Source organism: Macrotis lagotis, chromosome 5, assembly GCF_037893015.1.
Source record: "Macrotis lagotis isolate mMagLag1 chromosome 5, bilby.v1.9.chrom.fasta, whole genome shotgun sequence".
Taxonomy (NCBI): Eukaryota; Metazoa; Chordata; class Mammalia; order Peramelemorphia; family Peramelidae; genus Macrotis; species Macrotis lagotis.
In genome coordinates this window covers 17,038,328-17,050,276 of record NC_133662.1, presented here as the reverse complement: position 1 = coordinate 17,050,276, position 11,949 = coordinate 17,038,328, and the positions used below count along the sequence as shown (strand labels likewise).

Genomic DNA, 11,949 nt, shown 5'->3' with positions numbered 1-11,949 from the left:
CAGGTAGTGGTAAGAAGATGCTCCCTGGCCTCTGTCAGCTGCATATGGTCTGAAGTTACACATTTCACAGGAGGCACCTCAGGATGATGATCCTGAGAACTTCCTGAAATCCAACTTCAAACTATGTTATTGCTCCCCCTTCTAGCCCTGCTATTCTGGGTGTCCACAGATCGGGGAAATTGTGGTAGAAGAAAAGAAAGTCAATGGATTAAGAAATGACAAATAGCAGCCACATCCTCTGAAGGCTTAAGCTGTTCAGTGGGACTCTACTTTCAGGCTCATAGATCTGACAAATGTCATTTTGGGCAGAGAGACAAAATTCTGTAATGTGGGTATGTAGCAAAATCATATTTCTTTGGTATAAATCTGTGTGGATGAGGACCATCATGGAAAGGCTATCCTCCCCTTCCTCTCTGAGCTCTGTGCTTCAGTTCCTTCTTCTGCCCTCCACTAACTGCATCAGAGCTATTCCTCCACATTTAGTTCTTCCCTCACAGAGGTTCAGAGAGAGGAGCACAGTCGGAACTCTGCCCCTGTGGGACAGACTGAGGTTTGGCAGCTTTCTGTGTGTCTCCCTCTGAGCTACACAAGAGGCCCAGCATGGTCCCCAAAATCCTAGAGGTGCTGCTGCTGCTGCTGCTGCTGCTGCTGTTGCCACCAGGAAACTCAGGTGGGGAAAGAGCTGGGGGTGGTTATGGGGGGTGGAGTATAAGGAGGAAAGGGCTGAGGGAGGGTGAATGTAGGGGAAGTAGGGGAGTGTAGGAGAGAAGATTGAGATGGGGTAGGGTGCCATGGGGTGTCCAGGGGCTAGGGAGGGAGGGAGACACCATGAACAACCTCTTTAGGGCATTTTCTGTCTATAGGAGATCAGAGAGGCTGCTCTCTGAGGTGACCAGCTTCCCTTTATCCTCTTATCCCCCAGACAAGCCAGGGAGATGGGATGAGCTCCAGGCCCAGGAGATCACTCCAGGTTCCAGGAGACATGTAGTTCATTCTGAGGAAGAACATAGACTGGAAGGGGAGACATTCAGTGTGAGCTGCTCCTACAACCCTCAGGAACATGAAAATAGATTCATGAATTGGTGTAAAAAGATAAGTAATGGAGAGTCCTGCTGGATATCATGTTTATTAGCAAGCTCCAAGTTTTCACTATTAGGCAAGGATTACTTCTACTCTTTTGACAGCAAGAGAAACATCTTCACTATCACAATGTATGAGCTCAAAATAAATGATTCAGGTGTCTATGAGTGTAAGATCCTTACACCACCTAAAGAGGTACCAGACATTCTCAGGAGATTCCATCTGGTGGTGTCCCCAGGTAAGTCCCTCTGGGTGAGCCTATTCAATTGAATTCAACAAGTTTGTTAATCAGCTGCTTAAGTGAAGGCCCTTCCAAGGGGCTCATGGGGCTCCTCAGGACCTCCAGACAACCTCTCATCCTTTCTAGTCCTCCCTTTTTCTCTCCTCTCTCATTCCCCTCAGCTCTTCCCTGCTCTCCACACTCATGCTTTAGTCAGGAGTTCTAGATTTTCTCTGGGTCCTGCATATTTTTGGCACTCTGGTGAAGCCTATAAATGCCTCCTCCAAATAGTGCTTACAAATAATTGAAAAGAAATGTGTATTTATTCTCTGCATCCAAATTTACTTGAATTCTCTTCATGGACCTCTTGGGAGCCATTGGATCCCAGGTTAAGAACTCTGGCTCTAAGTTGAATTAATTTCTCCGGCACTTGCTATTTGACAGTCATAGTGCTAGGCATTTTATAAATATTATCTCATTCCATTCTCTCAGCAATTCTGGGAGGTAAGTGTTACTATTGTTCCAGTTTTATAGGTGAAGAAACTGAGGCACACAGTCAGTCAAAAAACATGTGTTAAACTCCTACTATGCAGCAGATCCCCACCACTGTGTTAAATATTAAGGGCTACAGATACTAAAAGAGGCAAAAAATTCTCCCTTTCCTCAAGGATCTCAGGATTTATTGGGGGGAGAACAAAAAGCAAACAAATATATACAAACAAGCTACACAAAGGATCAATAGGAAATAATTAACAAAGGGAAGTCAGTAGGATCAAGAGGGTTGGGAAAGGCTTGCTATAGAAGTGAGATTTTGATTGGGACTTGAAGGAAGTCAGAAAGCAGAGAAAACAAAGGAAAGCATTCCAGACATGGGGGACAGTCAGAAAAAGTTCCTGGACCCAAGAGATGGAGGGTATTGTCTAAAGAAAATAAAGGAGTCCAATTTCTCTGGATCTAAGAGCATTTGTTGGGATGTAATGGGTACAAGATGCCAAACTAAGAATTTTGCATTTGCTCCTGGAGTCAATAGGGATCTACTGGAATCTACTGAGTAGGGAGGTGATTTAGTTGGGTCTGTATTCAGTCACTTTGATGGATACATGTAAGATGGATTGGAGTGGCAAAGAGGAGGCAGGCAGATCCACCAGGAGGCTACTACAGTAGTTAAGGGACAACTAGGTGGCACAGTGGATAGAGCACTGACCTTGGAGACAGGAGGGTGGGAGTTCGAATTCAGTCTCAGACACTTGACACTAGCTATATGACCTTGGGCAAGTAACTTAACCCTGATTGCTTTGTATCCAGGATCATCTCCAGTAGTACTGATTCATATCTGACCACTGGACCCAAATGACTCTGGAGAAGAAAGTGAAACTGGTGACTTAGCACAGCACCCTTCACTCTAATTCATGTGCTTGTCATGGCATCACCTCCCTAATGTTGTGGTTTTCTTCAAAAATGAAGGACAAACATCCCTCAAAGTGAGAGGGAATGATGCTCCACACCAAGATGGTGGCAGTATAATAGGAGAGAAGGTATTACATTTGAGAAATACTGCAAAAGTTAAATAAACAGACCTTAGCAAAAGATTAGATATAGGAAGTGAGACATAAGGATGACTGAGCCTAGAAGACTGGAATGATTATATTGCTTTAGGCAGTAATAGGAAAATTAGGGAGGTAGGAAGAACATAGGAGGAAAGGTAATGAGTTTAGTTTTGTATAACCTGAGTATGAGATTTTGCTGGACATCCAGTATGAGATATCTGAAAGGTAGTAGGAGGTCAGGGTCATAGGAAAGATAAATCTGAGAATCAACAACATAAAGAAAATGATTCAATTCTTGAGGACTATTGGGATCACCAAGTAAAGTAGTAGGGTAGAAAAGAAGAGGGCTTCTGAATGACACCTAGAGAAAGAAGACATAACCTTTCTTTGGTATAAATCTGTGTGGATGAGGACCATCATGGAAAGGCTATCCTCCCCTTCCTCTCTGAGCTCTGTGCTTCAGTTCCTTCTCCTGCCCTCCACTAGATGGATGAGGATAAGGCAAAGGAAATTAAGATGAAATGGTCAAATAGGTAGGAGGAGAACAAGGAGAGAGCAAGATATTGAAAATCTAGGGAAGAGAGAATGGCAAGGAAAAGAGTGTGATCAATGGTATCAAAGACTGCATAGTGATCAAAGAGGATAAGGATTGAGAAAAAGTCATCAGATTTTATAATTCAAGGTAATTCCACACAGGTTAAGTGATTTACCACAGCTAGCAAGTATCTGAAGTCAGATTTGAACTTAGGTCCCCAGGCCCCAAACTCTACCCACTGCACCACCTAGCTGTCTCCATTTGGTCTCTTGTCCCTGGAGAAAATGACTGATCTTTTCCCAGGTATGATAAGAAGTTACATCTAGAAATCATGTAGATTCAGAGTCTCACATGCACATATACTTCCACACATTCATCTACACATCCCCACAAATAACTGAAAAGAGACAAAAATTTGTTCTGCTCTTTTTATTCCTATGGTCTCTGAACCCTTTCTGCATGTGAGATTTCAGTGGCAAACCTGGAGATGGAACAGAAGAAGATGCAGCTTTTTTTTTTCAGTGATAAGATTTCTAGTAATCTCATGAGGAAAAAACAACCCAATAGTCTGGCAGAGGAAGGACCCTTGAGGAGTCTTAGCACAACGGCAGTAAGAACAATAGGACTGAATCCTAGAGATAGTATAATGAATGGTATCTGACCATAAGACATATTATATAGATTATATTCACAAAGGCATTATACTTTTTGAAGCATCATTTTATTTCTTTTTAAATTTTATTTATTTAAGGCACTGGAGTTAAGTGACTTGCCCAAGGTCACACAACTAGTCAATTATTAAGTGCCTGAGGCCAAATTTGAACTCAGGTCCTCCTGACTCCAGGGCTGATACTCTAACCACTTTGCCATCTAACTGCCCCTGAAGCATCATTTTCATACAGGATCAGCTTTCCTGTCCTGGTAGGTCCTGGCTGATAATTGGAGGTGGCAAGTTCATATGTTTCTCTCTATTTCTTCTCTTTGCAGTTCAATCACAGAGACCAGTGAAACCTACCTCAGAAGTCACTTCTGATAGCCAGGTTCCCAACAGGTATCTCTACTTCCCAAAAACTTCTCTGTCTCAGAAGTCTGGGTTTTAAAAGCTAAACTTCTCCAACCCCTAGAATGCAGTGGTCTCCTCCAAGATTCACTGATCTTTTCCTTGGGGAGCTTAAGGCAGCAGTGGGTTTAGGACAACTTCATTTAATGCTCTTCCTCTCAAATTTAGATTCACCATGATCTTAAGATCTAATATCCTGGGGCAGGTTGGTAGCAGAGCAGATAGCGCACTGGGCAGGGAGTCAGGAAGATCTGAATTCAAATGTAGTCTCAGACACTTACTAACTATGGCTAGTCACAATTAGCTTAACCACAATTGTCCCTCCCCTCAGTGCTTCCTGATTGTGACAGATATTAGAGACAAACTAGGATCAGCTGAGCTCAGAAACTTGTCACTAGTTTACCACTTGGGACAAAAAAACTTGTCTTTTGGCCAAGCTGGGGAGTGCCTTACATTGTTACAAGGAGGCTTGATTTTTCCCCAACTTGAAGATGCCAAATTGTCACAAAAGATGAATTGATGAAAAGTACATGACAGTGTACAAGGAGGAGTGAAGGGTTTGTGAAAGCAAATTTTCTGTACTTTACAATTTTGCCTTCACAAACTGCACTCTATCTTGTGCCTATTTGGCATTCAGAATTCTCATAGTATCCTTTATCTTTCTACACCAGTGATTCCCAGCTTTTTTTAGTTCTGTGAACTTTCAGCAACAAAAATGTTGTATATCCATACTCATAATCTGCAATTATTTATTGGTAGAGGAACCATTTAAAAATTTTTAGCCCTAACTTCTGGGTCTATCATTTTGAATTCCCAAAGGATTCCCAAATCACTAAATGGGAACCACATCACAATGGTTCCATGGGATTAAAACAATTATCAAGACTTTGGCATTCAAGAGAGAACCTGGATTTTAATTTTTGCATTGCTTCTGAACATGGACAAGTTATTTCCCTCTTTCAGCTTCAGTTTCCTAACTATAAAATGCAAATGTTGGATTTAATGATATATGAGGTCTTATCTAGCTCTAAATTCTGGGGCCCAGAGGAACAGATTCGAAGCCATCTTCACTCCTGGAGACCTTGTTCAAAGTTCTCTTTATCTCTGAGATCTGCAGCCCTCACAGTATTTGCCCCCTTCTGGTACTCAACTTTGTCATCTGTGAAACAAAGAAGCTGGGTTACATTCTGTGAAAGATCTCTAAAGTTTATTATCCTTTCTTAGAATTGTGTTCTGTTAAACCTTGGCTAAGCAAACTTCATCGAAACTGAAGAACTTGACATTCTTTGAGCAATGCAAGTGATCAATATGAGGGAAAAGTGTCTAGAGAGGACATTAAGAGGCAGACATAGTCTAAGTGATTTGCCCAGGGTAACAGTAAATGTTTAAGGCTGTTTTTGAACTCAGGTCTTTCTAATTCCAAGTACAATTCTTTATCCACTGGACCACCTGGTGAAAAGTGTCATCAGAAAGATTCCACTGTCATTTTCTGGATGGGTAAAGATAAAAACAAGATTAAATACAGGGCCTTATACCTTACTTACAGAGGAACCAAGCTAAATTTAACACTTCAAATAATTTGCTGTGTGTCCTCAGTTTCCTCATATGTAAAATGAGAGGTATTAGACAAGATGATCATCTTTCAGATATACTATGAACCTATAAAGGTGCCACTTATTTATTATAGAGAAACAGAGAGCATACGAGTGAACCTGTTAATACAACTAACTGATATGTCACTTAGTACAACCCACTCCTCTTAACCACATCCTCAGTTACTTGCCCAGGATCACCCAGGTAATAAGTGTCCGGGGTAGATTGGAACTCAGGTCTTCTTATTCTAGGTCGAGTACTTTCATTGCTACAATTTTCTAGATGGACCGAGATATAAACAAGATCAAATCCAAGGTCTTATACATTAAAGAGGAGCTAACCTAGTTCCAATACTTTAAATAATTTCCTATGTAACCTCAGTTTCCTCATAAAAACTGGAAGTATTAGATAAGATAGATGATCACCAAAGTATCTTCCATTTATACTATGAATCTATAAAGGTGCCACATATTATGGAGAATTAGAGAGTATACAAGTGGATCTGTTACTACCAACTGATGCATCCACAAATGCCTTGCCTAGGGTCACACATTTAATAAATGTCTGAGACTGGATTTGAACTCAGGTTCTCTTACTTCCAGGTTTAATATTTCAGCTACTGTCTCACCAGGTGAGAGGTAAGTGTTATATAGATTTCATTGTTATAATTTTCTAGATGGGCAGAGATATAATCAAGATTAAATCCAAAATCTTATGCTTTACAGAGGAGCTATAAGCTAGTCTCAAAACTAAATGATTTCCTGGGTGACCTCGGTTTCCTCATATGAAAACTAGAGGTATCAGCAAAATGATCACCAAAGTATCTTCCAGTTATCCCTCAAAGCTATAAATGTAAAAAATATTATACAGAATTAGAAAATATGCCTTTTGATTAATATGACATTTAATTCTACCCCTTTCCTCAAATATGGTGAAAAACTGGTGATTTACCTAACCAGTTTTTCAGCCTAATATTTGATGAAAATGCTACTGCTTAATAGCCCTATTTCTGAATCTTAAGCCTCAAAAAACCTCTGGGGTAGTAGGATATACTCTCACTGCCAAAAATGCCTTCCTTTTTGTTACATTAGGTACAGATCAAATCAGGTCCCCCAGGTAGTTTACTTCTCCACCCCACCCATTTTCTCTCACTGACATCTTTCTCTCTTTTCCTTAGTTCCTCAAACAAGTTCATCATTTTGGGTGTGGTTTTTTCTTGCCTACTCTTATTGGTGTTCCTTGTTGTGGGCATCATTTGTTTCAAGAATATCTATAAGAAAGCAAGGAAAGGTGAGAAAAGCTGTGTCTTAACCCTTTTACACCTTCCCTCTCTGTCCCCAATCTTCCTGATCTCACATACCTCTAAAATTGCAATCTTAGACTAGTGAAAGAGAATTCATTCAGGATTTTGTTTAGTCAGTCTGCTAACTGAACCCCTTCTCTTTCTCTCCTCTATGGCTCATCTTATTCTACTACAGGTATTACAATTCTCCTAGTAGATTCTGAGTTTCTTGGCCAGGTGTGGCAAGGATTTTGTTTTATTTTTGCTACTTCCTCCTCTATTCTTTTAGAAAAAAGGAATTTTATACATAGTAGGTATTCAACAAATTGAACCTTGAATGAATGACTGCTTACTTGGAGATGAATATTTCTCCTCCTTTGCTCCATGTTACTGAGCAAATTCAGCTGAATTCTCCATTAAATTCAATTTATTTCAACAAAGATTTGCATACAATGAGCAAGATAGTGTTAAGAGCTTGGAGAGACAAAAATAGTTGTGACACAGACACAATTCTCAAGTAGCTTACAAAATAAAAGTGGGGGAGAAGGGCTTGTACATGACTAAGTGTCTTAGGAGAGAATGAAATGAGTACAACACTGGACCAGTCATAGTGTTCTGAGAAGTGTGAGGAAGGAGAGATCACTTTCAATAAAATTCATTAGATGGAATTTGGGGAGAACACAACACTTGACTTGGGGCTGGAAACCAGGGAGAGGAATTCAATAAATGTAGGTGGGGGTAGGGCTGGTGAATATTGCTCCACTCATTGAGCATAGCACGAGTAGTTTAGCTGGAACAGAATAAATGAAAGTGAGTTTAGGAAGACTGAATGGAATCAGTTTCCATAGAGCTTTGAATGTCAGACTAGGTAGACTATAACCATGCCTGCTCAAATATATTTACCTGGAATCTACCCCAACTAGTTCCTCTTAAAGCTTAGAGGAAGTAGCCAGTTCAACATTTTGAATTGTGTTGGGGAAAGAGGATGAGGAATGGAGAAATGGAACACCATCCATGGTGGTAAAACTTAAGCTGAAAGTAAAAGAACAAAAGAACTAGGCAACTGAGGCAGTATCTCCCTATTAACTTCCATATAGAGTTCACTTCTCTAAGGGTATTTCTTTTGGCAGGTGATGACTCTGAGAAACAAGGAGAGAAGTCAAAGGTGAGTAAGGCTACTTTTCCTCTTCATGTATGCACCTATAGATGGCTTCATACCTTTCACCTGTGCTATGGGCAGGATAGAGTTTTTAATTACTCTTCACATAATCAGATTTTAAATTCTGTAAATTAGAGATGGAAAGGAATAGATTACCTAGTTTGAAAGAGATGGACACATTCATGACAGAAAGTGGCCCACAGGAGAATGACTGAATCCTTGAGGCATAAAAGAAATTTTAAACTATTTGGAACAATATTGTAGGCAATTTGTGAAGAGAACATAAAAGAAAGCATGGCGGAATAAGGATTAGAATGTCTTAGTTATAAGGCAAGAAAGGTTGTGTCTTTTGCAATAATATTCATAAAGGTCCAGGTACTCTGAGGATGGAAACAGGGAAGAAGTATGCCTGCATGCTCCTTGAAATACTGGCAACTAGATATAAAGTTCCAGTCACCATCTTAGTTATACTTCAATTATATTTTCAATTAATTTTTTATTAACTTTTGTTTTTACATCTTCTACATTTCTTATCATAGCTCTTTCCTTATACTTTGGAAGAGTTTAAGGAAAATAATATATTAAAGAATATATCATAATGATATAATATAATAAAATAAAGAAGGAAAAAAAATGTGGAGACCCAATGAGTAGAAATTCTTAGTGGAAGATGGCCCAAGGAAATAATTTGGATCTTTGTGGAACAGTTGAGAAGGCAAAGAAAATTGTTTATCTCATTTAGTATAGTCTTGAAGATAATCTCTAGGAGGAAGAAGAAAGGAAGATGATACATTGAGACGAGGAGGAAAATTGGAGTGACTTAGATATGAGTTAAGATATGGCATGTCCTAAGAGGGCAAAATAGAAAACACTATAATTGGCTTGGAGGGGAAGCATGCTCCCATACCTTTTAGGATAGATAGTATTTACCAAGGCATAAAACCTCAATCACGCTATCCTAGTTACAACTGTATGAATTTATTTTTATTTTTGTATAATGGGATGCCACAGTCAAAGAATTCATTACCTTTTGGTCATGAACTTCTCTGTACTTAGCTGAGCTAGTCCTTAGACAAATTCATCCTCTTTTGTAACTTTTCCAGAATCTGTCTTTTCTTAACATAGTCTGAGGCATTCCAGGGTCAGTCACCTGCCATTCCACAATGAAATGTCAATAGAGGAAGACTTAGGAGAGGTCCAAAATGTTCAAATGTCTTTATATTGTGAATTGCCAATTCCCTGAATAATTGAAGCAAAGAGAACAGTTACTCTGCAGAATCTTTAAGTTAGAGAGCATCAGATCAGCGGGTACCACAGGTCATTAGATTGTTAGCTCCTTGAGGGTAGGAACTGCCTTTTGCCCCCTTTTGTACTTTTATTGTTTAGCATAGTATGTACTATCATTTCACATAGCATTTGTAAATTAAATGTTTGCTGATTGGTTGAGTTGGTATAAATACAGAAGACTGGGAAAAATCCTCAGTCCATTAAAAGAAACCCTGCTCATTTTCAAAAATACATTAGTCATTAGAGATTGGTTAGTATAATAGAAAAAGGAGTGAACTAGCAGCTAAGAAGCCAGGTTCTAGTTCCATGGCTGCCATATCCTAGCTGGATGAGCCACTGGTGTTATAAAGTCTCTTAGACCTTCAGTTTCCTCATCTGTAAAATTAGGGTAATATTTATACTATTGACTTTACAAATTTCCTGTGAGGGATATAATTGGTAAATTCTCAAATATTCTTGAAATGTATTGTTGTTGGTATTGGTACAATGGGAGGGGAGTGTGGAGTGGGGTGTTGATCAGAGGAATTCCCTAATCTCTATGATAATCTCCATAATCAATTTGATAAACCCACAGAGCACTAAGTGAGCCTTTGGGGCAGAGTGTGGGCATGGCAATGGTACTGAATGGTGAGGGTTGCAGTGGGCTCCTCAGTGGGTCTTAGAAACTGAGGATATCTTCAAAGTTATTTCCTGGTTGGGATTGTGGGGAAGATTGTCAGAGGAGATATCCTTTTCTGTTGGCTGATAAGAATGAGCTGGCAAAACTTGGAGGGCCCCCCTTTTTTCTGGGTTCAGAGGATAGACAGGGCTGCTCTGCCACATGCTGGTCTGTCCTCCAAATTAAAAAAAAAAAGGTTCTATCTTGAAAACTATAGTAATACATTTTGTATTCCCTGATATAAATTTGATTTCAGTTCCCTGATACTATTTTGAGGTGTGTACTGGCAAATTTTAACAATGTACTCTACCACATCCCCTCCCCCCACCTACTAGGTGCCTACTATTTATTTAGTGTTGGGGATACAAAAAGGGGCAAAAGACATTCCCTGCCCTCAAGAAGCTTATGATGATCACTGGAAGTCAGGGTATCTGAAGTCTAGTTCCTATTCTGTCACTAGTTTTGTGTGTGATCTTTGCAAGTCACTTCCCTTGTCTCAGCATCAGTTTTCTCAGATATAACATGAACAGATAGACTAAGTAATTTCTAAGGTCTCTTTCTTCTATCTGAGACATCTCATGTATGAATGGGACATTCCCACAGATGTTTGCTAGGTATTTTCTTCCTTTTCCCTTCCATGTCAGTGTTTCTTCTTTCCCAATTTGCTCTCCAAGCCTTTATCTCTACTTAACAATTAATGTTGTCTCTCTTTCCCTTGGCTCCTCGGGCTCTACCATGAAGATGGAGAGTGAAATGAATGCTGACAACATCCATTATGCCACAGTGTCCACCAAAAACCGCAGAGCATTGAACAATGCCAAAATTCATATTCCTGCTGAAGATATTGAATATGCCACCATAAAATAACAATTGATGTCAGCTCCTTAGAATCTAGTATGGAGGGACAAGGAGAGTTCTCTTATCAGCAATATCGGTGAAGCATACTTCCTCCAGCAAAGAATAGTAGAACAAAAAATGTATGACAATGAGACATACATTATTGGACATGGACCTTATATAGATTTGTTTTATTTATCTATCTTCCTTTGTTGTAAGGGAGGCTTCTATAGCACTATTTGGGGGGGGGGGGACACTAGCATTGTAAAAATAACTCAGAATGAATAAAACTTTTTTTTAATGATTAAGCATTTACCTTGTACAAAATTCTGGGATATGCCCAGTTTTTGTTTCTGATTAGCAAAAAATTGGCATTGTGGGGTGTACTCTTGAATTTGAGGTCTTATGGACATGAATATTTCTTCCAGTGTTGCAGATAGCAACTCATCCATGTTTTTTCATCCTTTGTGAATCACATCCTTCTTGTCTAGACAGTTCTCTGGGAGTCAACCCAACATTCTGGAGGAATTTGAGGTTTCCTGATGTTTTATGCTTATCAGCAAATTTTGTGAGTTGCCCATTTGTTATACTTCACTCTTGTCATTTGACTAATGTGCATTCTTTTCTGGCCCTAAATCTCTGTGATAACATTTTTCATACCACCTCTTGTGACCATTACTAAGTTGGTCAT

At 39.6% G+C, this 11,949-nt stretch overlaps 1 protein-coding gene across 1 annotated transcript; it reads left to right on the top strand.

Annotated features, from left to right (window-relative positions):
• The first annotated feature begins 600 nt into the window (after positions 1-600).
• On the top strand, positions 601-11,288 carry LOC141489206 (uncharacterized). The gene is made up of 6 exons (XM_074189983.1): positions 601-670; positions 923-1,318; positions 4,370-4,433; positions 7,213-7,325; positions 8,448-8,481; positions 11,147-11,288. The coding sequence occupies exons 1-6, from the start codon at positions 601-603 to the stop codon at positions 11,286-11,288; spliced, it is 819 nt and encodes a 272-aa protein (XP_074046084.1).
• The last annotated feature ends 661 nt before the right edge of the window (positions 11,289-11,949 follow it).